The sequence below is a fragment of the Pistacia vera genome, unplaced genomic scaffold, assembly GCF_008641045.1.
Source record: "Pistacia vera cultivar Batoury unplaced genomic scaffold, PisVer_v2 Contig691, whole genome shotgun sequence".
Classification (NCBI taxonomy): domain Eukaryota; kingdom Viridiplantae; phylum Streptophyta; class Magnoliopsida; order Sapindales; family Anacardiaceae; genus Pistacia; species Pistacia vera.
The window spans coordinates 243,008-264,064 of record NW_022196547.1 but is presented as its reverse complement, the minus strand read 5'-3'; the positions used below and the strand labels follow the sequence as shown (position 1 = coordinate 264,064).

Sequence of the window (21,057 nt, the reverse complement as noted above, 5' to 3'; positions counted from 1 at the left end):
TTTATTAGTTTTAAAACTTTTATTGTAAGGGATGTTTAACTAAATTAACAAATATAGGGGATTAAAAAATAATCTTATCAAACACATTTTCAAATTCAAATATTACCTCGTAATAATAACCCAATTTAACTTTTTCAAAAATACTACTTAAAATAATAAAACAAACAAACTTAAGAGTTGGGTGGTTATTACAAGGTAGAATTTAAAAATTAACAAAAATACTCTATAGGTTTATTAATTAAGCTAAACACCTTTGTAATAAAACATTAAAAATTAACAAAAAACACTCCCATCCACCCATTAAATGCCGGCAGTCAGCCACCACTACCGGAGTTGCCGTATCTTCGTACGACTGGCTGGATCTAGCTGGTCGTGCGCCAATATGACATTTTTCGGTCAAATTCACCATGGATCTGATCGAAAAATGTCAGATCTATGGCCAGATCTGGTCGTTGACGGTCAAATCTGGCCATGTTTGGTCGTCATTGACAACCAACTATGGCCAAAGATCTGGCCGTTAACGACCATATCTTTGGCTGTAGATTGGAGCACTACCGGTAAGATCTAGCTAGTAGTGCGCTATTATACCAGATTTTGGCCACTTCTGATGGTGGTAGCCGAAATCTGGCAAATGTGGGTGGATGGGGGTGTTTTTGTCAATTTTTAATCTTTTTTTAAGTGTTTAATTAAATTAACAAACCTATGGAGTTTAAAAATAATTCAATAAAATAGAATAGGATTTTCAGAACAAGGAAATAAATGTGTATTTTTTGTAGGATAGGGATAGGTAGTGCAAAAATACTGAAACAAACACACCCGCTTTAAGAGAGGGTTTTCTTTATAGTAAATCCTGCCCATGCTAGTTTCAGAAATGTGTACCAACTCTAGTTGATCTTGAGAATGTGACGCTAATCCCTTTATGTTTGATGTTTATTATAGTGCGTATTTAGTGGTTTCAAATATGTCATCGATTCAACATTCAAATTTATTAACAATTTTATCAATTTAACCTTAAAAAATATATTAACCCCTCAACATTTGTTGACAAATTTTGATAAAAATGTCATTTTCTTCAAACTTAAACTTAATAATTAACCGTTTGTAAAAAATGGGAGCTAGGTGTAATTGTCAAACTAGCGGATGCTTACTACAAAAAAAGTCAAACACACAAAGGTTAAAATAGAGTTTTCAAAACCGACGGATGTTCACTAACAAAAAGCCAAATACAATGAATATATATGTCTTTAATGGAAATTAATAATGGAGCATAATATTTGACTAATAAAATTGTATTTTGAATTATTTTGGGTGGAAAGTGTCGTCAGCTATTATTTGCATAAGAAAAAGTCGTTTACCCGTTAGTTTAAGTTGTAAGAATTTTGGTAATGTTTGGAAAAGTAGGGCTGACATAAAGCTTTATCAGTATAAGTGTTCAGAGTTTAGGTAAGTTTAGGTACCGTTCAGGTGTAGTCACGTCGCGCGTTTGAGACGTGCTTCTGCCAGTACAGTAGGTGTGTGTCAGGCTGGTGAAAGGATGGAGATAATTCACGTGTCCAATTAGGGGCGGACCCAGCCCCTTGGAGGGTAGGCCCAGGCCTACCCTCACATTTGAAAAAAAAAAAGTTTATATAGACCATTAAAAAATTCTATTAATATATATATCTAGGTCTACCTTCAGATATAAAAAAAAAATTGAGAAATATTATATATATATATCCAGACTTATAAAAAACTTGTTATTAATATATATATTCCAGACCTACATCATATCAAAAGTTTAAAACTTTCACCACTTTTTTCTATGTCAATCTGTTTTTTATGATTTTATCCTTAAAATTATTTATTCTCTCATTCTCTCTTTTACTTTCTCTATGTTATTCGTTCTTAAAACTTTTGAAGACTGAAATTGTTGAAGCTTTCACTGATCAAGGTGTCACAATTAGCTTCGTTTTCTGTTTTATCAGTTTTAGGTATGTGTATTACTCATTTCATTTTAATTTATTTTAGGGTTGAATCATACTTATTTTTTGAAGTTTTTTATTCTAATTTGATGGAAAAAGGCATGTATTTTGTGAGTTTGTTTTGTTTTTTTGTTTAAGAATATTCATGCTTTCCTAAATTAGACTTTAACTATATTTTACTGAATATTATTCTTCATTCTTCACCCATCACTTTCCTACATTTCAAACGTCATCGTTTGACTAGCTCCTTTTTATGTAACGGACCGTACCCTGACTCTGATACCAGTCCGGCCACTTCACGCAAGCGTCCTTCGTGAAAATATCTGTCACGAAGGACACTTGCGTGAAGTGACTGGACTGGTATCAGAGTCAGGGTACGGTCCGTTACATAAAATTCAAAATTATTTAAGAAGTTTGAGTTATTATCTATGTTTATACTAAGAAAATTTCTTTTTTTTTTTATTAATTCATATTAAAAGTCAAGGTAACGTTGACTTAATTTAAGTTTCGATTGTAGCTTAGGCTATGCCTGATCAAAGTTATGAAAATTTATATTATAATTTTTGAGAGCGAAAAAAAAAAAAAGGAAAAATAAGAAATTTGTGTAGAACATTTTTTTGAATTGTGATTGTTGTGAACTCTTTTAATTATATTGGATTTAAATGGATCATTAGATTTCCGTGGTCTTTTGCTGTCTTTAATTGAAAATGTTTTTCTACGTAAAAATTTTCTTGCGTTTTCTCGTGAATTGGATGTTATTTTCAACATAATTTGCTCAATGTTTTGCTTCTCATAGATTTATTCATGTAGTAAAGTATTGTGTTATTGCATTACTTTATTGTATTATATCCTTTGCTTAAGGTTTGATAATTTTTTTAAAGTTTTCATTAGTTGTTTGACAAACAATGACGGAACTGCGGAGGCCCCCCCCGGCAAAAATCCTGGGTTCGCCAGTGTGTCCAATCCCTATAAGAATCGAGTAAATCATTCGGGCAGGTGAATAACGGGGCGCAAGGAAGGATTTGGACGGAAATCTGACATACTCCCTGATTTAGTAATCATTACCTCAATCCATCCCACTATAACTAGGGGGTTCCTCTCCCGTTTGTAGGATTAACTAATTTCTTTCTGTAATAACATACCTATTTTCTCTTTGTAATCACTTGTAAATCAGCTCGCTAAACGCGACCTGACCTCAGTATATTAATACAATATCAATGGACGTAGGAGTCGCTTGTTTAAGCATCTGAACCACTTTAAATATCGTTCCCCATCTTTTATCCATTCTCATATCCCCATTCGCGTGTGTTCTCTGAATCAACTCAATATTTTACACGTGCATTTAGTTGGCGTAAAAATCACGCATCAACAGACTTAATATCATCTCAATTTAATCTTTTACTAGATGAAAGTCCAATACCATTAATTAGTAATAAAATAGGTATATTCGTTTGACTTTTAAGAAATTTAATATTTGTGAGTTCATCTTACCCATAACTTGAATGTTTTTGTGTAGGCTTGGCTTTAGTCAAACCCATGTCAGTTATTTTAGTCTAGCTCTGTGGGCCGAAGATTTCAAACCGTTCTCTGGTTTTTACTCAAAATAGACCCAGATATTTTTTTGGCAACATTAAATTGCATTTATTCATGGATGTATAACAAACAAGTGACGCCTTTATCTAAATTCTCTGTCAAATATTTTATTCCTTTTAGATATTTTTTTTTTTTCTGATAGAATCAATACATTATTGATGGCTTTCACTTCACTTGGTCTCCTTCTGAATGTGTCTACATTAATTTGGTTTACCAGAGCACAAAGTGTTTTGTTAATTGTCCTTTTCTTCCCCCATTGAATGAATTTATTTGTTACAATGAAACATGATAACCACTTTGTCCACCTTCCCAATTTCACTAATTGCTACAATCCAATTGTTATTGTTGTTTGTTATTTGCAATAAGTTAATACTAGCAAAGGATTGTCTTTTATTTATTTATTTTATAATCAGGGTATTCGGGTTAGTTTACACACATCTTGACTAATCTTCGGAGTCTATTGAACACTCTATAAGTCTATCAGCTTTTAAGTATCTCGACTAATCACTGAAGCCTATTGAACATCTTACAAGCTCATTAGTTCAAGGTAAGTCATAAATGTGATAAATTACTCTAAGGTGGTTTGAACACAGAAAGTCAATAAAGAGAGAAAACTTTTTTGATCGTGAGATTAACCCTTTAGGTTAAGGATTGTCTCTTAATCTCACACAAAACTGCCATGTTTTTTTTACTTCAGTGGAGTTATATGCACTCAAAATACTACTTGTGCTCTAAAAAAATGGGTATCAAGTGCACTTTATTGGATGGTAATAATAGTCGAAAGTAATCTGATTTCATTTGGTACTTGGCCGACAAAAATAATGGGCCGGATTTGTGCTGATCCGAGTCCATTTCTAAGCCCAGTCCAACCCAGTTCCTGCAAGCCCGGTCTACGGCCCAATTCCGGGCTTAGTTTTTCATTCTTTGAGACAAAAATAAGATCGTTGTAGTGTAGCTTGACTTTAGGGATCGGTACGATACCGAGTTACCGATCAAAATCCATAACCAACTGAGAGCAAACACAATAAAGACAAATTGATGATGGAAATAGAGAATCAAACTGAGCTGGTGAGGCTATGCTTAGAAGCAGCTGGTGAAAGTAGAGAAAGCATTGAAAAATGGCGGAGACAGAGACGTTCTTTAGAGAGATTGCCAGCTCATCTCGCCGATTCTCTGCTCCGCCACCTCATCCGTCGCCGCCTACTCTTCCCGTCCTTGCTAGAGTAAGTATACGAAGCCAATTGTTTTAAGCTTTCGTCTCTACTAAACTGAGATTTTTTTTTTTTTTATTTATTTTTTTTTTGGCTCTCGTAGAGTTTTCAAACGCAGTGTCGAGGTAATTAATTTAAGAGGTGAGAACTATGTTGATGGAGAATGGTTGGCATATTTAGGAGCATTTCGTTACTTGCGCTCTTTGAATCTGGCTTATTGTCATAAAATCTCTAGTTCGGCTATTTGGCCTCTAGCCGGTATGCTCTAAGTTCTGTTTTGTTTTGGTTAAGTTTGGCTGCATATTCTCTTTTTCTTTTTATATGGACGTGTTTGGTTGGTTTTAGGGATGAGTAGTTTGAAGGAATTGGATATTTCAAGGTGCGTGAAGGTTACTGATGCTGGGATTAAGCATTTATTATCTATTCCAACTTTGGAGAAGCTGTGTCTTTCAGAGACAGGTGTCACTGAGAATGGAGTTGAACTCCTTTCATCGCTCAAAAACTTGTCTGTACTTGACTTGGGCGGGTTGCCTGTTACTGATCCGGTGTTGAGTTCTCTTCAGGTGCTATATCTTATGTGGCATTTTATAGAATTCAATTATTTGCACTGTTCTGGTTATAACTGCTCCATGTATTATCAAGTAATGTTTCACTCCATTAATTAAAATGTATCTTCTTGAAAAACCATGGACTTAATGTTTGAACTATTTTATCTGTTAATCCGTTTTTATTAACCTTTTGGCGGTAACGAATGGTGGAGACTTAATGTTTGAACTTTTTTATCTGTTAATCCGTTTTCATTAACTTTTTGGTGGTCAAGAATGGTTGAGATGATTGCTTTACTGGTCTTGTTGAATTGTGACTCTGGGTTCTTTGTAACTGAATTTTATGCTGACATACAGTTTTTGTCATTGGGAAACATAACAACTACAAGATCTTAGTGCCTATTTCTGCTAAATATGTTACTGTTTTTCCATCCTGACTTCTGATTTTCAAATGCTTTATGTTTTGAATTTTGCTTCCTTTGATACATGGCTGTTTACTGTGCAAGTTCTATAGGTGAAACAATTTGTTGTGGTTCTGTTTCTATAGGTTCTGACAAAGCTACAGTATCTTGACCTTTGGGGAAGTAAAATATCTAACGAAGGAGCTTGTGTTCTTGAGATGTTTCCAAGGTTGAGTTTCCTCAATCTGGCTTGGACCAATGTGACAAAGTTGCCGAAAATGTTATCCCTTGAATGCTTAAACTTGAGTAATTGTACCATTGACTCTATACTTGAACTGAATGAAGAAAAAGCTCCTTTAGTAAAGCTAAGTCTCTCAGGAACTACGTTTGTAAATGAAGCTGAAGCTTTTTTACATATTGAAACAAGTTTCCTCTCCTTTCTGGATGTGTCCAACTCTTCCTTTAATAGCTTTTGCTTTTTACCGGAAATGAAAGCCCTGGAACATTTGGATCTTAGCTCAAGCATCTTGAGAGATGATACAATTGAAAAGGTTGTATGTATGGGTGCAAATTTGAGAAATTTGAGTCTCAGCAACACAAGAATCAGCTCTGCTGGAGTAGGGGTTTTAGCTGGTCATCTTCCCAATCTTGAAATTTTATCTTTATCTGGCACACAAATAGACGATGTGGCCATGTCATATATCAGCATGATGACCTCACTGAAGGCTATTGACTTGAGCAATACAGACATTGAAGGTATGAATCCATCAAAGCAGTTAAAATTTTCTCGGGATTATCATTTTAGGTTATTCTTTTATCAAATAATGTACACAGACACACACAAGTTTGATATTCTTCTGTTCTGGGTATAGCTGTATGGTTGTGTAATTCATGCCATGTGTATGGTTATGTGATATTTGCTTCTCGAAATACAGGTTTCATTCGGCAGGTGGGTGCTGAGACAGATTTGGTTCTCTCACTGACAGCTCTTCAAAGTCTGAATCATTTAGAAAGGTTAAATTTGGAGCAGACCCAAGTCAGGGATGCAGCTCTTAGCCCCTTATCAAACTTCCAAGAATTACAGCATTTCTCTCTCAGAAGTCCTTCCCTCACAGATATCTCTCTGCACCCATTGTCATCTCTATCAAAGTTGACACATCTTTCCATTTGTGATGCTGTGCTGACTGATTACGGGCTTGGTTCATTCAGACCCCCGGAAACTCTAAAATTGCTAGACCTGAGGGGTTGCTGGCTGTTATCTGGGGATTCCATCATGTTATTTTGTAAAAGAAATCCACAAATTGAAGTAAGGCATGAACGTAGATCTGTTGCTCCATCAGATCAAGTCGGCCCTAACCGTCCATCCCCATCTCGCATATCTTTGAGGGCTTCACAAATGAACAAAAAGCCGGAACAACTTCCATTGTCTCTGTGTTTTATAGGTGGGAATTCTTATGCTTTCATTTTATGTGATAATTATTATCTTATTCTCTTTGTTCTTTTATGAAACAGATCAAAGATTGAAGTACAGCCGGGAGGAGCTACTTGAATTGCAGTATTCGACTTTATCACTTGAATTGCCTCACGATAATGATGACCAAGAGGTGATGAGATTGGAATAAATGCTGTGTATTGTAATATTATGTACGATTAAGTGCGATTTTTTGTTCAACAATTACTATGTTCTGTGTAATTTGTATTTGAATAGATTATACCGGTTTGTAAGTAACTTCCTGATGAGGCACAGGCAACGATCTGAAAATTTATTTGATGTTTTTTAGCGGGAAAGGCTGAGACTAATGGGCTATCTGTATTAGTATTGTCGGGTCATGGACTATCACGTTTTTCAACTGTTACACAAAGCCACGTACAACAATGGCAGATTCTCTTAATAAATTACCCCCTCTTTGGTTAATTTTTTAACCTGTTTTTATTCTATTATCCTATCTTAAAAATTGAAAAAAAAAAAAGCTTATTTTAATATTTTTTAAAATCTAATTATACTCTATTCAATTTAATTGTCATCGTTGTCACCATTAAAATGACGCACAATTGATTGGATCTAGTTGATCATATATGTCTATTTTTAACCAAATCTATCACGGGTTTGATCGGAAATGGCCTGATTAACGTATGACTGACTGATTGATTAGATCCAATCGACCATGCGATATTCCATCGACTTTCGACCACCGTCCAATGGTGGTGACCAACTATCAACAATCAATTGGATGTGTTTTTGTTAATATATAAACTTTTATTATAGGAAGTGTTTAGTTAAATTAACAAATGTAAATGGTTAAAATATGTTTTTAAAAAATGTACCAAACATATTCACATAATCTTATCCTATCCTATTTAGAATAAAATACTATTCTAGAAAGTGTACCAAACGGAGCCAAATTCAGTAACATTTTAGTTAATTCGAACATAAATGTAAGCATAAGTACAGTCTCAACAAGAAAAACCACTTAAAAAAAATAAAACTAATAATTAATTGTATAACATAACAAAGGAGTATATTCTTTAGAGATCCTTGAAAAATATATTTCCTTCAAGATCAGGGCTTGGACTTGTTCACACTCTTGTACATGTTGTCAATAGCAGTCTGCCAAAAAGTTTTCCAGTTACTACTTGAAAGAACAAAACAAAGCGAAAAACAAAACAAAAGGATGTACCTGATAGTATTTTTGCAACTGAGGCCTCTTCTTCTTATATGTGGGGGTTAGGAGGTCGCGTTCCATGTCAAATGGCACAGGATCAAGGTGAACAGCTTTTATAAATTCAAAACCTTTCAACTGCCAAGAGTAAAAGTTAAAAGATCAGTAAAAACCATCTTTTAAAGTTGTCAATTCATTTCATGACTAGTCAACAAGGTATATGTAATGTAGTACTAAGGATAACCAGAAACCTTTTTTTCTTTTCCAACCCTTGCGAGCTCTCCAAGAATGTACTCTTTCGCCTTAGGATTTTCACAAAGGGCATTGAAGTCTCCAGGTACATTATTTTCTGCTGCCCATCGTTCAAGAGCTGCCTTGTTGGGGTTAGCAACGGCAACGAGAAACGACTCAAAGCTGTTGCCATAAACCCATATCTGAAATTCAAAAGAGGAGCATAAGAAAGCAGCCAAACCAAATAAGGAAGAAAGCAACAAATGTGTTAAACATCACAAGGAAATGCCAACCAAAGATCCAGCAATAATGGTACATAATATCATACAGACAGATATATGCATTTCTACCAAATGGTTCATGTATCTATCTACACAAAATAAAGAGAGAGTGAGAGAGAGAAGGGAGAAAGCATACTGAATCAATATCAGCTACAAGAGAATAAATGTTCTCCAAGTTTTCAACTGCAACATATTCTCCTTGAGAAAGTTTGAAAATGTTCTTCTTACGGTCAATAATTTTCAAGCTTCCATTTGGTTGCCACTCACCAACATCACCTGATGCAAAGATCATGACAGACAAGGTAACCTGAGAAAAAGACCACGGACATAGCGTATTAAGAGTTCTTTAGAAAAACCATATAGGTAAGGACAAACCTGTGTGGAACCATCCATCAACAAGAACTTCCTCGGTCAGATCTTCGCGTTTGTAGTACCCAGAAAAGAGGGTTTTACCCCTAACACAAACTTCTCCTCGTGGTGTGCTTGAGAGTGCATCATATCCCATTTCAGGAACAGATTCTAGACATACATCAACATTTGGTACTGGCGGGCCCACAGTACCAAGCATGGATATTTCATTTGGTAGTGACACGAAAGTACCGGCACAAGTTTCCGTCAGACCTACATTGCCATCAAATGATTATTAAATTATGAAAGTTCATGTATCACTCAGTACACACATTCAATAAATCCAATGCATGGAGATAGATGGTAAAATTAATTTCAAACGACAGCAATACCATATCCCTGTAGAACATGAGCACATGCGACCACTCGCAAGAAAGCTTCTACATGCGCAGAAAGAGGAGCTGCACCAGACAAAATGAGCCTTACACGCCCTCCAAATGCTTGCTTTACCTGAGGAAAGTCATAGAAACCAACAAATTAAGGTGGAGTGGTTTGTTAATAAACTTCTAAGCAGTAAATTTGGGCTAGGGGTGCGGTTGGGAGGAGATAGGATTAATAATTCCATCACCTTATCAAATACAATTTTGTCAGAAAGAGGAGATGCTTCTTCGGTTGTATGCCCCTTCCTCAAATTATGGAACTTACTGCAGCAGTTAACAATTGCAAATTAGAAAAAGATAGTAAATCAAACTAACTCAAACTTCATAAATCCTTTAATTAAACCCCATACTGGCTTAGCTAAGTACAGCAATAAACAGTAAGTTCAAAACAACTGGCAAAAAAAACGCAATGCAGTGAACAGAAGAAACAAATGAACAGAAAAACTTGTATTAAATTAACATGTGAAAGGACTGAGGATCTATCCAAGCTGTTGCAGATTCAGTTACATGTAAGGATCCAAAATAAGCAGAATATTAATGGTTTTACTCAACAGAAAAAAATAGCCATTGAAAAAGTATATCCGTAGATCCCACATCCATGTCAACTGAGGAATTTCTGTAATTGTTGAAATGATGCACTTTGAGATCAAGAGGAGCTCTGAATTGGCTATTGCGAATTTTAAGGTAATGCAGGATGTGTAGTTAAGCTAAACAATATATACATACATGCAAAAGAATATCTCATAGTAACTCATTTTTCCCAAGCAAACTATATAAGCAATAGAACTTACTATGCGTATGCAACATTAAATAGTGTCTTTTTCAATAAACCTCCATTAGAAATCTTCAGATTCAAACCTGAAATAACATACAAGAGTTAGATAGACTACAATTCAGGAAAATTTCAAAATTTATCTTGCATTTACTTTGCTATATATGCATTGTAATAAGAATAAAACCATACCCAATTCACAGCCCCGGTCAAAGTATAAACTATGTACATCATTCTGTTTCTATTTACGGATCTCTTCATAATGTAAGACAATATTAAAGCATATTGCCAAGCTGGCTTGAATCATGGATTCCTGAGCTTGAGGGGCCCTACAAATACCTGCTACTCAACCGAGACTCCATCTCAAATTAGTTGGGTCTACTACATGAATCCTTTTTCCCCATTCTACACTATCTACAATCATATCGTTATCTAGAATTTCCAACTATGTCTGTTTCATAATGTAATAGTAGTACTACCTACACCCTTTTCAATTCCACAATTTGTTATTTAAATTTCCTATAATCCCACAGCAGTATCAGAACCTCTCAACCAAGCCAGCACCCCCTTTCTGAACATTTTTTTTTTGTTCTTGAGAAAACAGATTACTTAAAACAAAGGAGTACAAAATCAAAACTAACAAGTTACATAACTATGTTTGATGCACCAACTCCAGGAGAAAAAGAACAAAAGTTGAGGTAAGACGACTTCTTTTTCAAACCTTGAAATTACCCAATCCTAATATGCATGAAACACAAGGATGTTATGTCATCTGGATCGAAGTATCCCTCTAATAACTTATGGCACATGATAGATGCAGATAAAAAATTCCTGAAAACATTGAGGAACAAGTTAAATTTTTACCTGAATAAATCCTATCTAGTACACGGGGAACAGCACAGAAAACAGTTGGTTTCAGCTCTCCAATGTCTTCGAGCAATAACTTGACATCCTGATAAATAATATACAATTGATTAGCATATGGAACTCTTCGTATGACAGAGAGGTATAGGTAATCATACTCACCCCACGCCAGAATCCTATTGCGGCACCATGTGCAATAAAAAACTCTTCAATTGCCCGGTCAAAGATATGTGCAAGAGGAAGATAAGAAAGATATACATCGTCTGCAGTCAACTGTCAATACTCACACTAAAAATTAGATAAATAAAGATAAAACCTCCTGTGAAAAGGAAAACAGTTGTGCAAACGTGTGTGTATGTGTATAAATTTTCTGTTATCATGATGTCCTGATATTTTACACCATCAGAGACTTTCAATTTGAGACTAATTAAAAAGACTTGACATTTAAATTTTGCTGTTGATTTTGCATTTTGTTAAAGTTCCAAATTTTAGCTAGCTATTCATACCTTCTATAAAGTGCAAACATTCGCACCTGATATTAACCATATATATATGTACACACACACACACACACACACACACACAAAATCTTCGTATTTAGAACAGATAAAACATTATGATCCAGCTTCAGTCATTAATCACTTTAATCAAACAGATATTTAATTGAGCTCAAGGAGCAGAAAATCACCTTTTCATTCACACTTTCCAGTACTAATTTCACTCCAGCTATAAAATGAACAATGCTCTCATTTGAAATCATTACTCCCTTGGGATCACCAGTAGTTCCACTAGTATACATTATTGTACAAATGTCACTTTTCTTTTTTTCAGGAAGATCAAATTGTTTATTTTCTCCCTGTGCAGACAGATATCCAGAACTTAAATCAGAATTAATTTTCATTTAAAAGGATTAGAAAAGAATTCAAATATTGTCTTCCACAGGATCATTAATGGTAATGCACATTAGAGAGTTAAATTAAACAAATATCAATTAATTACCTACATATAGTGTTTAGTAAAATAAATTCCCATTCCCAAAATATAGACGGCTGCGTTTGTTTTAATATTTTTGCACTATCCTATCCAAAATACACATTTGTTTCCCTATTCTGAAAATCCTATTATATTTTATTCAATTATTCTTAAACCTCCTAGGTTTGTTAATTTAACTAAACACCCCCCAAAAAAAGTTTAGAATTAACAAAAACACCCTCACCTACCCGCATTTGCTAGATTCTAGCCACCACTGCCGGAAGGTGGCCGGAATCTAGCATAATGGCATACTACCGACTGGATCTAACCGATAGTGCGCCGATCTAGCTTTTTCCAGCCAGATCTACGGCCAAAGATTTGGCCGTCGTCGTTGACGACCAAGACGCAGTCAGATCTAGCTGTAGATATGGTCTTTTCCAACCAGATCCACGGTGGATTTGGCTGGAAAAGGCTATATTGGGGCATGACCGGCCATATCCAGCTGGTCGTGTGCCGATACGGCTACTCCGGCCACCCTCCGCTGGTGGTGGCCAGCTGCAGGTATTTAATGGGTGGGTGAGGGTGTTTTTATTAATTTTCAATGTTTTATTACAAGGGTGTTTAGTAAATTAACAAATCTAGGGGGGTATTTTTGTTAATTTTTAAATCTTACCTTGCAATAACCACCCAACTCTTACTTTTTCAAAAATCCTATCCAAAATACTAAAACAAACGCACCACAAGATTTCATCTTCCACTCAAGAGACTTGCATATGAAAACTATCATCCTCCAATTATTATGAAATTACATACAGAGATTATAAATCAAAATAAGCATATAAAGAAAAGTATCTACCAGTTGCAAAAATTCTTCCCAAGAATACATAGCCAAACCATTCTTCTCAACTTCTTCTCTCTGCTCAGGTGTAGCCTTGCCGAAGCTCACAATCGCTGCATGATGACTTATCTAGAATTATTTCTGACTAGCACATGCATAATTAAGACAAAACTTCAAGCAAAATGCAACTTACTTTTCAAATGTTTTGTTGCGTTCGGAAATGTTTTAAGCAACTGCAAGTAAAAAAAAAAAAAGATAGCTACAGGTAAGAAAGAACATTCCTAGCACATATTATATCAAATTCTTAGAATGCCAACAGACTTAGCACAACCTCAGCAGTGGTCCACCAAAAAATGAACCATTTTTGAGTACCACATAATCAGGATGCAAATTCTGGAAACCAGTGCCATCATAAACAACTACAACATTCTACATAGTGACATTTTAAACTTTGTACCAGTATGAGTATCTAAGATAGCAAGGGCATCCTTACAAGATATTTGCATAGCAACTTTCAGGTGAAAATCAGATGTAAACATAAAACATGTACCTCAGAAATCTTCTTTTCCTCCACAAAAACAATTGAAACCTCTGAATGGCATATAATAAATTCCACAGCACCAGCACCTAAAGCATACACATGAAAGTGGTGAAATAATTGTGAATACCATTTTTGGCACATTAAATAATGGCATCCAAATCAAATAAGCATACAGTAATGTATGCTTAAGAAGAAATATGCTTACCTAGAGTGTCATACAAAGGAACACAATAGAGCCCATGAGCATTGCAAGCCTGCATCAGTTTTGAGTATTAATCTTAAAAGTCTACATACAGTAAATACACTAATTCACAAACAATAATATAGAAAGACAACTAAGTAATAGAACTCCATTACAAAAGAGACACAAACTGAATTTGGATAACTAATAAGTACGCCTGCACTTTAAAAAACAAAACAGAATTTGAAACACCTTCCCCAAATTTTGTAATTTTTGACATTTCTTAACTTTCAATTTAGTCTCAGAGTAGATAACTAATATAAATATAAAAAAAGGTGAACCACAGGAAAATAAATAAATAACTAAAAAATAGTACCTCCATGCTAATAATCCACTCTGGGCAATTTGCACCATAAATACCACATTTTCCTCGCTGTAAACCAGCAAAAAGTACATTAAAACCAGAAGATTAAAAATAAAATGACAAAAATGAATACAAGCGGATTTTCCAATAAGATAAAGCCTTACTTCCTCAAGGCCACAACTCCTAATGGCGTTTCCAACTTTGATCACCAAGTCATACACCTCTTTATAAGTTCGCCACACATATTTACCAGCCTGAACATACACATAAGAGAGCCTTAAGTAAACACAAGCAACACAAACAGACTAAAAGTTAAAGGCATCTACCATGTTCAAATTAAGTACAATATACCTGCCCATTTACAATCTCCCGGTGACCAAGCATCGGAATGTTTGGATTTTTCTCCACCGACATCCTGTAACAATAACATAAAATTACAAAGTTCAATTGAAGCAAAGAAAAAAAAAAGTAATTTATCATCTAAAAAACGTACTAAACATGTTGTAATAACGACTTGACTAAGTGAATTAAGCCAAAATCTTTGGCAGAATCATGAAGCATAGACGGCAATTTGAATTTCGTATAATCACGTGATCATCACTTGATTTGGAAAAAAAAAAAATCAATAATTTTCCTAATCATATTTAGTCCTTCAACTTAACTGTAAATTACAATTGTACAAACTACTCACTGAAATACAACAACAGCAACAACAACAAAAAAGTAAAATAATTTTCTCAGCAACCAAACAGAGTGAAGAAAATCCTCACCGGAAGGCGTCCCAACAACTCTCCATGCCATGCATCGGAGAAGGAAATCCATCCTTAGCAAAAATACTGCGATACACAGGTCCGATCGACGGCTTGCCGTCCCTGGCCTCCTTGGCTCCCTCAACCTCTACTATGTAACTCTTACCACTCATTCTCTCTCGATCGATCACGCTACAACTATTGATATTAATTCCTGTCTTGCCTTCTGGTCCAGCTCTCGCTCTCGCACTTTATAACCGCACAAGAGGAAATTAAATTAAATTTGGTGGATGTAGTTGGCCAAATACGAGAGAAAACTGAATGCTACTTATTTTGTGAGGCTGGAAGAACTCTGTAGTTGGTTTTTGACTTAAAATGGGAATGAGAAATGAGAGCGCAAGCTGCAAGGACCACAGGGTTTTTGTGACTGTTCCTGATCCACTGTTCCAACGAATCAGCTTTTAAGTTTTTAGAATTTCCGTCAACAAAAACTGTAAACTCAACTCAAAAATTAAAAAATAAATAGATTAATTATATAAATGCATAAATTTTTATTTTTTTGAGTTGAGTTGAGTTTTTTTGGCTACGTGATGGGCTGGATTTGCGAATTTTTTGGAATGAATCTGACTTTTAGTAGAGCTAGTTAAAGACAATTAACAATTTATTATATGATTGCGGCAATATTTTTAAAATTTTATTTTCCATTAAAGTATTTGTCAACTGTTTTAAAGGGATAATTCCATAAATAAAAGAATTTGTAACGGAGTTAGGTTATCTTAATTCATATATATATATTTTTTTTAATTTTGTATATTGGTCAATTCAATATAGATTGATTTTTTCAATCTCCCCATACTTTGAAGTTTGAAGTTAATATGAGTTGATTTTGAGAGAAATTAAAAACATAGGAAAAACTTTTGAATACGATTTTATGTAAAAAATTTAAAAAGAGGGTAATAATTTTGTTTTTAAAATAAACAAAAAACAAAACACATTTTCGGCAACAATTGCATTTGGAAAATGTCACCAAACAATGACTTAAATAATTTGTTTAGGCAAGTGGGTAGAGGTTGGTTACATTAATCAAATAACTAATTACGTGTTATTTCATGAATCTGGATTCTGGACCATGCTTATCGAACTCCACTGTGTAATTTATTATTTTATTTAGGCCGAACGATTTACACATACCCAAGGTTTACCAAAACAACAAGGTGATACCCAAAAGATTTTGAAACGACAAATAGGTACCTTCCATCATGTACTGTTAGTGATTTCTGTTTGGTAATAGTAAAAAGACTAGAATACCCTTGAAAGTGTGATATTTTAGTTTTTTATAAATTTAAAAATTTCTTAAAAACCTCATAGGTTTGCTAATTTAACTAAACGCCTAAATATATAAAATTTTTGTAAAATAACAAAAACAGCCCCACCACTCGCAGTGTCAGATTCCGGCCACCACCGCCGGAATCTAGCCAAAAAATTGCGTTACGACACAGACCCATCGGATTTGTGTCGTAACGCGTCGATCTGGCTTTTTCCGGCCAGATCCATGGCGGATCTGGCCAGAAAGTCGAGGCTGCAAAACTCTCGATAGCCAGATCTGGACGTAGATCTGGTCTTTTTGGGCCAGATTCTAGCGATGGTGGTCGGAATCTAGCAGTGCAGGTGATGGGAGTGTTTTTATTATTTTACAAAATGTTTATATGTTGGGGTGTTTAGTTAAATTAGTAAACCTATGGGGTTTTTTAAAAATTTTTAAATTTATAAAAATCTAAAATATCAAACTTTCAAGGGCATTCTATTCTTTTTATGATTATTAAACGAAAATCACTAACAGTACATGACAGAAGGTACCTATTTATCGTTTTAGAATCTTTTAAGTACCATTCCTAGTTCCGACGAACCTTGGGTATGTGTAAATTGTTCCCCCTTTTATTTATTAAAAATGTCGGGAGTCTCAGTCACTTTATTTAACTTTACTTTAGAAAATTCTATTTTATTTAACTCTACTTTAGAAAATTCTATTTAGTCAAGTAGAAATAAAGTAATCTCCACTCTTTAATAATTATGCCCCCACTGGAACGGGAACCTGGTATGTCTTTGAGGAATATTTAATATTTTAAGTGAATCAGATTTGGATCTAAATCAAAAATGTTTTTAGTAATTTAAAAATCTTAGCATGAAAACAGTTATAGTGAATTATCTTTGGATGGTCGAGTGGTTTGATAGGGACTATTGAGTGTATTAGTCAAGAAATCCTAAATTCGAGTCTTTTTTCAAGTGCTAATAGAGATAACCATTGGAGCTATCATTCGGCCTATAATTCTACGGTTCCAAAAGATTACTTAAAGTACACATAAACTGCTCAAGACATTTCGATCATAAAAAAAAAAAAAAAAAAAACTTATAGGTGATGACTAATGACCATGCTTAATAATTTAGCCGGGCACATGGATGCCCAGGAACATAGCAGCTATCAACTAGATTTATGTTATAATAAAATAAATGAAATAATTTAACTGAAAATAATCTTTGCAATAATATAAAATAAATAGAAATGGATAAGAGGATTCATTTACAGCCAAGTAAACGTTTAAGATTATGTAAATGGTGAGATCAGAGCTTAATATTATATCGGGTTTATAAATTAATAATACAATCTCAATCAAAGTTCGTGTCATCTCTTAAAATACGTGTATAGACTGATCATATTCTTTATTATTTTATATCCTCTAATCATGTTACAAACTAATTATGCTTTGTCGGTACAAATTTACAGCATATGATTCGATTTTTAAATGTGCCATCTAAGGTATCAACTCTTCAAATGACTGGGTCAAGTTTTATTGAAAAGTCAATTCAAAGTATAATTTTCAAAGTCCAAGAGAAATTAAAGCAGGAAGCATTGTGTCACCGGCGTAGACTTTAAAAGGGAGAAATCTAGAATGTGAAGCTTGTACAAGCCTAAACTTTGAGAGATTTTTTAAGAGGAGAATTGAATAAGATATCTTAAAGACGGTTGAAAATTGAAAGGATGGGCCTAAGCTATTACGTATTGTTCTTGTCATTGTATTAATTTTTGTCTTTTTCAAGTTGGTTGTTAAACAAGTACACAATTATGCATTATTGCATTTATGATAGTAAATGAAGTACACGTTTGTAATCTAAATGCAAGAAGAGGGAATTTTTATGGAGTGGTAGACAATATGGACCAATTGTCTGTGCTATAAGAGGCATTTTTCATCTAAAAAGAGCTATAGACGAATTTTATTGTACAGAAATTGTTAAGAAAATAAGCGTATTTGGGTGCATATTGTTCACTTCAATGGTATACTATTAAGATCCCATATCAGGATCTCATACCTACCAAATATGATATTTAAATATAGGGGTTCTCCCACCTCTCAAGTCAGTCTTTTAAGTTGGACTCTCTCTTAGGTTTGAATTCTAACATTGGTGTTTTTCGTTAAGAATTGGGTTATGGAAAGGGCTATCGATAAACTAGATTAAGGTGCAATGTACTCTTCTTAGGACGAGGTATTGCATCGAATAACTGATAGGTGAGTGAAGTCATCTGAAAGAGAAAAAGGCTATCATTAGGTTAATATCGACAGAGTGAAAGTCATCGTGAACTTCAGCTCTTGAAAGGAAGTGCAATGTGAGGAGAATTGAATGAAGATATCTTAAAGACGGTTGAAAATTGAAAGGATGGGCCTAAGCTATTACGTATTGTTCTTGTCATTGTATTAATTTTTGTCCTTTTCAAGTTAATTGTCAAACAAGTACACAATTATGCATTTATGATAGTAAATGAAGTACACGTTTGTAATCTAAATGCAAGAACAGGGAATTTTTATAAAGGATTGGTACACAATATAGGCCAATTGTCTGTGCTATACGAGGCATTTTTCATCTAAAAAGAGCTGTAGACGAATTTTATTGTACAGAAATTGTTATGAAAATAAGCGTCTTTGGGTGCATATTGTTCACTTCAATGGTATATCATTAGGATTCCATATCGGGATCTCACACCCACCAAATATGATATTTAAACGTAGGGGTTCTCTCACCTCTCAAGTCAGTCTTTTGGGTTAGACTCTCTCTTGGGTTTGAATTCTAACATTGGTGTTTTTCGTTGAGAGTTGGGTTGTGGAAAGGGCTATCGGTAAACTAGATTAAGGTGCAATGTGCTCTTCTTAAGAGGAGGTGCTGCATCGAATAACTGATAGCTAAGTGAAGTCGTCCAAAGGGAGAAAGGGCTACCATCAAGTCAATGTCGATAGAGTGAAAGTCGTCATGGACGTCAGCTCTTGAAGGAAAGTGCAATGTTAGGATCCCATATCGGGATCCCACACCCACCAAGTGTGGTACGCCAAGGGACTCTCTCATCTATCAGGCTAGTCTTTTGGGTTGGGCTCTCCGCAATGTTAGGATCTCACATCGGGATCTCACACCCACCAAGTGTGGTACGCCCAATGGCTCTCCTATCCATCAGGCCGGTCTTTTAGGTTGGGCTCTTCCTTGGGTTTGAGTTCTAACACAAACACTATTAAATTGACAACAAAAAGTTGCATGTACAAGACTTTTGAAATATAAATATTTTTATAAAAATTGTAAGTTTAACATAAAATTAATATCAATTTCCGGGAAAGGAATAACAAAAGCAAAGCAACACTCAAAATTAAAAATAACAACAATAATAATAGAAAGATCATAACCTCTAGTCTAGCATTTTCATTTGTAGTGTAATTTTGGGAGAAGAAACACAAAAAGAAAACTAGAAAATGAAAACCCCAAAGGGTTGCCTATGGTCAAGGAGGTTTACTTCCTTCATCGTGTTTTTGGGTTTAATAGACCCCGAAAATTCTTCAACTCAACCGGTTAAACTTACTGTTTTTTGAAGGTGGGGTTAGTCCTTTGTCAGTCTCCAACTTTTAAATAAAAAGTAATACATTTCTTTCTTTTTTCCGAGAGATCTTTGAACCACAATGCTCTACCATTTTTGAAAGAAGAAACTTTTTCTACAGTATTTATAAACTCATAGATGTTGTAATAACACTCTGAAAAACCTAATTTATAACCAATAGAACAAGCATCCACAAAAGATCAAACACCACAATTTTTGCCGTGGTTCACCTTTCCAAGAATGGGAAGGCTACGTCTACGTTGAGCTCTGGAAACGGATGAAGCTCACTGCACTAATTTATGAACCAGTTTACAGATTACGGACGCTAGATCAAACAATCCAAGAAAACCCAAAATCACCCTATCTGGTAACAAACAACCTAGGAAACTAACACCCAGATTCCCAGCCCTAAGAGAGACAATCCCTTTCTATCAGAATGACAAACCCAATCACTCAACAAATTATACAGATTCAAGATTTCAGAACAGGAAGATGAACCCTAGTAGAGCAAAACCTAATACACAGTATATCAATCGAAAAAACCCTTATCGAAGACTGAAGAACCATTTGCTTATATATCGTTGACCAAGATGAACTGAACTCTGTCGTTGGATCTCATGAAGATTGATGGTCCAGATTTATTCCTGAAACGACAACGTATTAGTTTAAGTAAGACGACATCGTTTCAGTCTTCACATTTACAATCTCCACCTTGAAGACTTGAAACCAGCTCTCTCACTTGATTCCCTTTTAGTGCAGTGTGCCTCAATTGATTCCCTCATAGCTCTGTTGATATTCTGCTTACTTTAGAAATAGCAAGTTCATGCAATGCTTGAACTTGGCTGGACTGACAATCTTTGTTCCCATGTCTATAGGATTTTCTTCAGTGGGAACCTTTTTCAGATCAATCAGCTCTTTGGTGATCAGGTCTCTGATGAAGTGAAACCTTATGTCCACATGTTTTGTTCTCTTATGGTATATGGGATTTTTGCTTAATAGTATAGCACTTTGACTATCTAAGAAGATAGTCACTTTGCTATCAGTCAGCTCAGTTTCTGTCAGTAATCCTTGCATCCATATAGCTTCCTTGAACCCATCTGCCAGGGCCACATATTCTACTTCAGTGGTTGATAGGGCAGCTAAAGGTTGGAGTTGAGATTTCTAGCTGATGCAATCCCTCCAAGTGTGAAGCAATA

General features: G+C 34.9%; 2 protein-coding genes across 2 annotated transcripts; one reads left to right on the top strand and one right to left on the bottom strand.

Annotated features, from left to right (window-relative positions):
- The first annotated feature begins 4,538 nt into the window (after positions 1-4,538).
- Positions 4,539-7,511, top strand: LOC116113876 (LRR receptor-like serine/threonine-protein kinase GSO1). The gene is made up of 6 exons (XM_031400041.1): positions 4,539-4,777; positions 4,869-5,023; positions 5,111-5,328; positions 5,858-6,467; positions 6,647-7,153; positions 7,224-7,511. Exons 1-6 carry the CDS (start codon positions 4,593-4,595, stop codon positions 7,331-7,333), a joined length of 1,785 nt encoding a protein of 594 aa, XP_031255901.1. The 5' UTR covers positions 4,539-4,592; the 3' UTR covers positions 7,334-7,511.
- Positions 7,512-8,098: 587 nt separating this feature from the next.
- Positions 8,099-15,401, bottom strand: LOC116113813 (long chain acyl-CoA synthetase 4-like). The gene is made up of 19 exons (XM_031399982.1): positions 14,974-15,401; positions 14,555-14,618; positions 14,368-14,457; positions 14,216-14,272; positions 13,864-13,912; positions 13,668-13,744; positions 13,311-13,350; positions 13,136-13,230; positions 11,996-12,163; positions 11,470-11,580; positions 11,308-11,395; positions 10,463-10,529; positions 9,860-9,935; positions 9,624-9,741; positions 9,259-9,504; positions 9,020-9,159; positions 8,623-8,805; positions 8,390-8,509; positions 8,099-8,319 (listed from the first exon to the last, which is right to left on the bottom strand). The coding sequence occupies exons 1-19, from the start codon at positions 15,123-15,125 to the stop codon at positions 8,272-8,274; spliced, it is 1,989 nt and encodes a 662-aa protein (XP_031255842.1). The 5' UTR covers positions 15,126-15,401; the 3' UTR covers positions 8,099-8,271.
- Between the last annotated feature and the right edge of the window lie 5,656 nt (positions 15,402-21,057).

Coding starts and splice junctions, on each gene's coding strand:
- LOC116113876 (XM_031400041.1), top strand. CDS start 4,593: ATGATGGAAATAGAGAATCAAACTGAGCTGGTGAGGCTATGCTTAGAA. Junction 4,778..4,868: donor CTCTTCCCGTCCTTGCTAGA/GTAAGTATACGA, acceptor TGGCTCTCGTAG/AGTTTTCAAACGCAGTGTCG. Junction 5,329..5,857: donor CGGTGTTGAGTTCTCTTCAG/GTGCTATATCTT, acceptor CTGTTTCTATAG/GTTCTGACAAAGCTACAGTA.
- LOC116113813 (XM_031399982.1), bottom strand. CDS start 15,125: ATGAGTGGTAAGAGTTACATAGTAGAGGTTGAGGGAGCCAAGGAGGCC. Junction 14,619..14,973: donor AGTTGTTGGGACGCCTTCCG/GTGAGGATTTTC, acceptor TTATTGTTACAG/GATGTCGGTGGAGAAAAATC. Junction 11,396..11,469: donor CAATAGGATTCTGGCGTGGG/GTGAGTATGATT, acceptor ATTATTTATCAG/GATGTCAAGTTATTGCTCGA.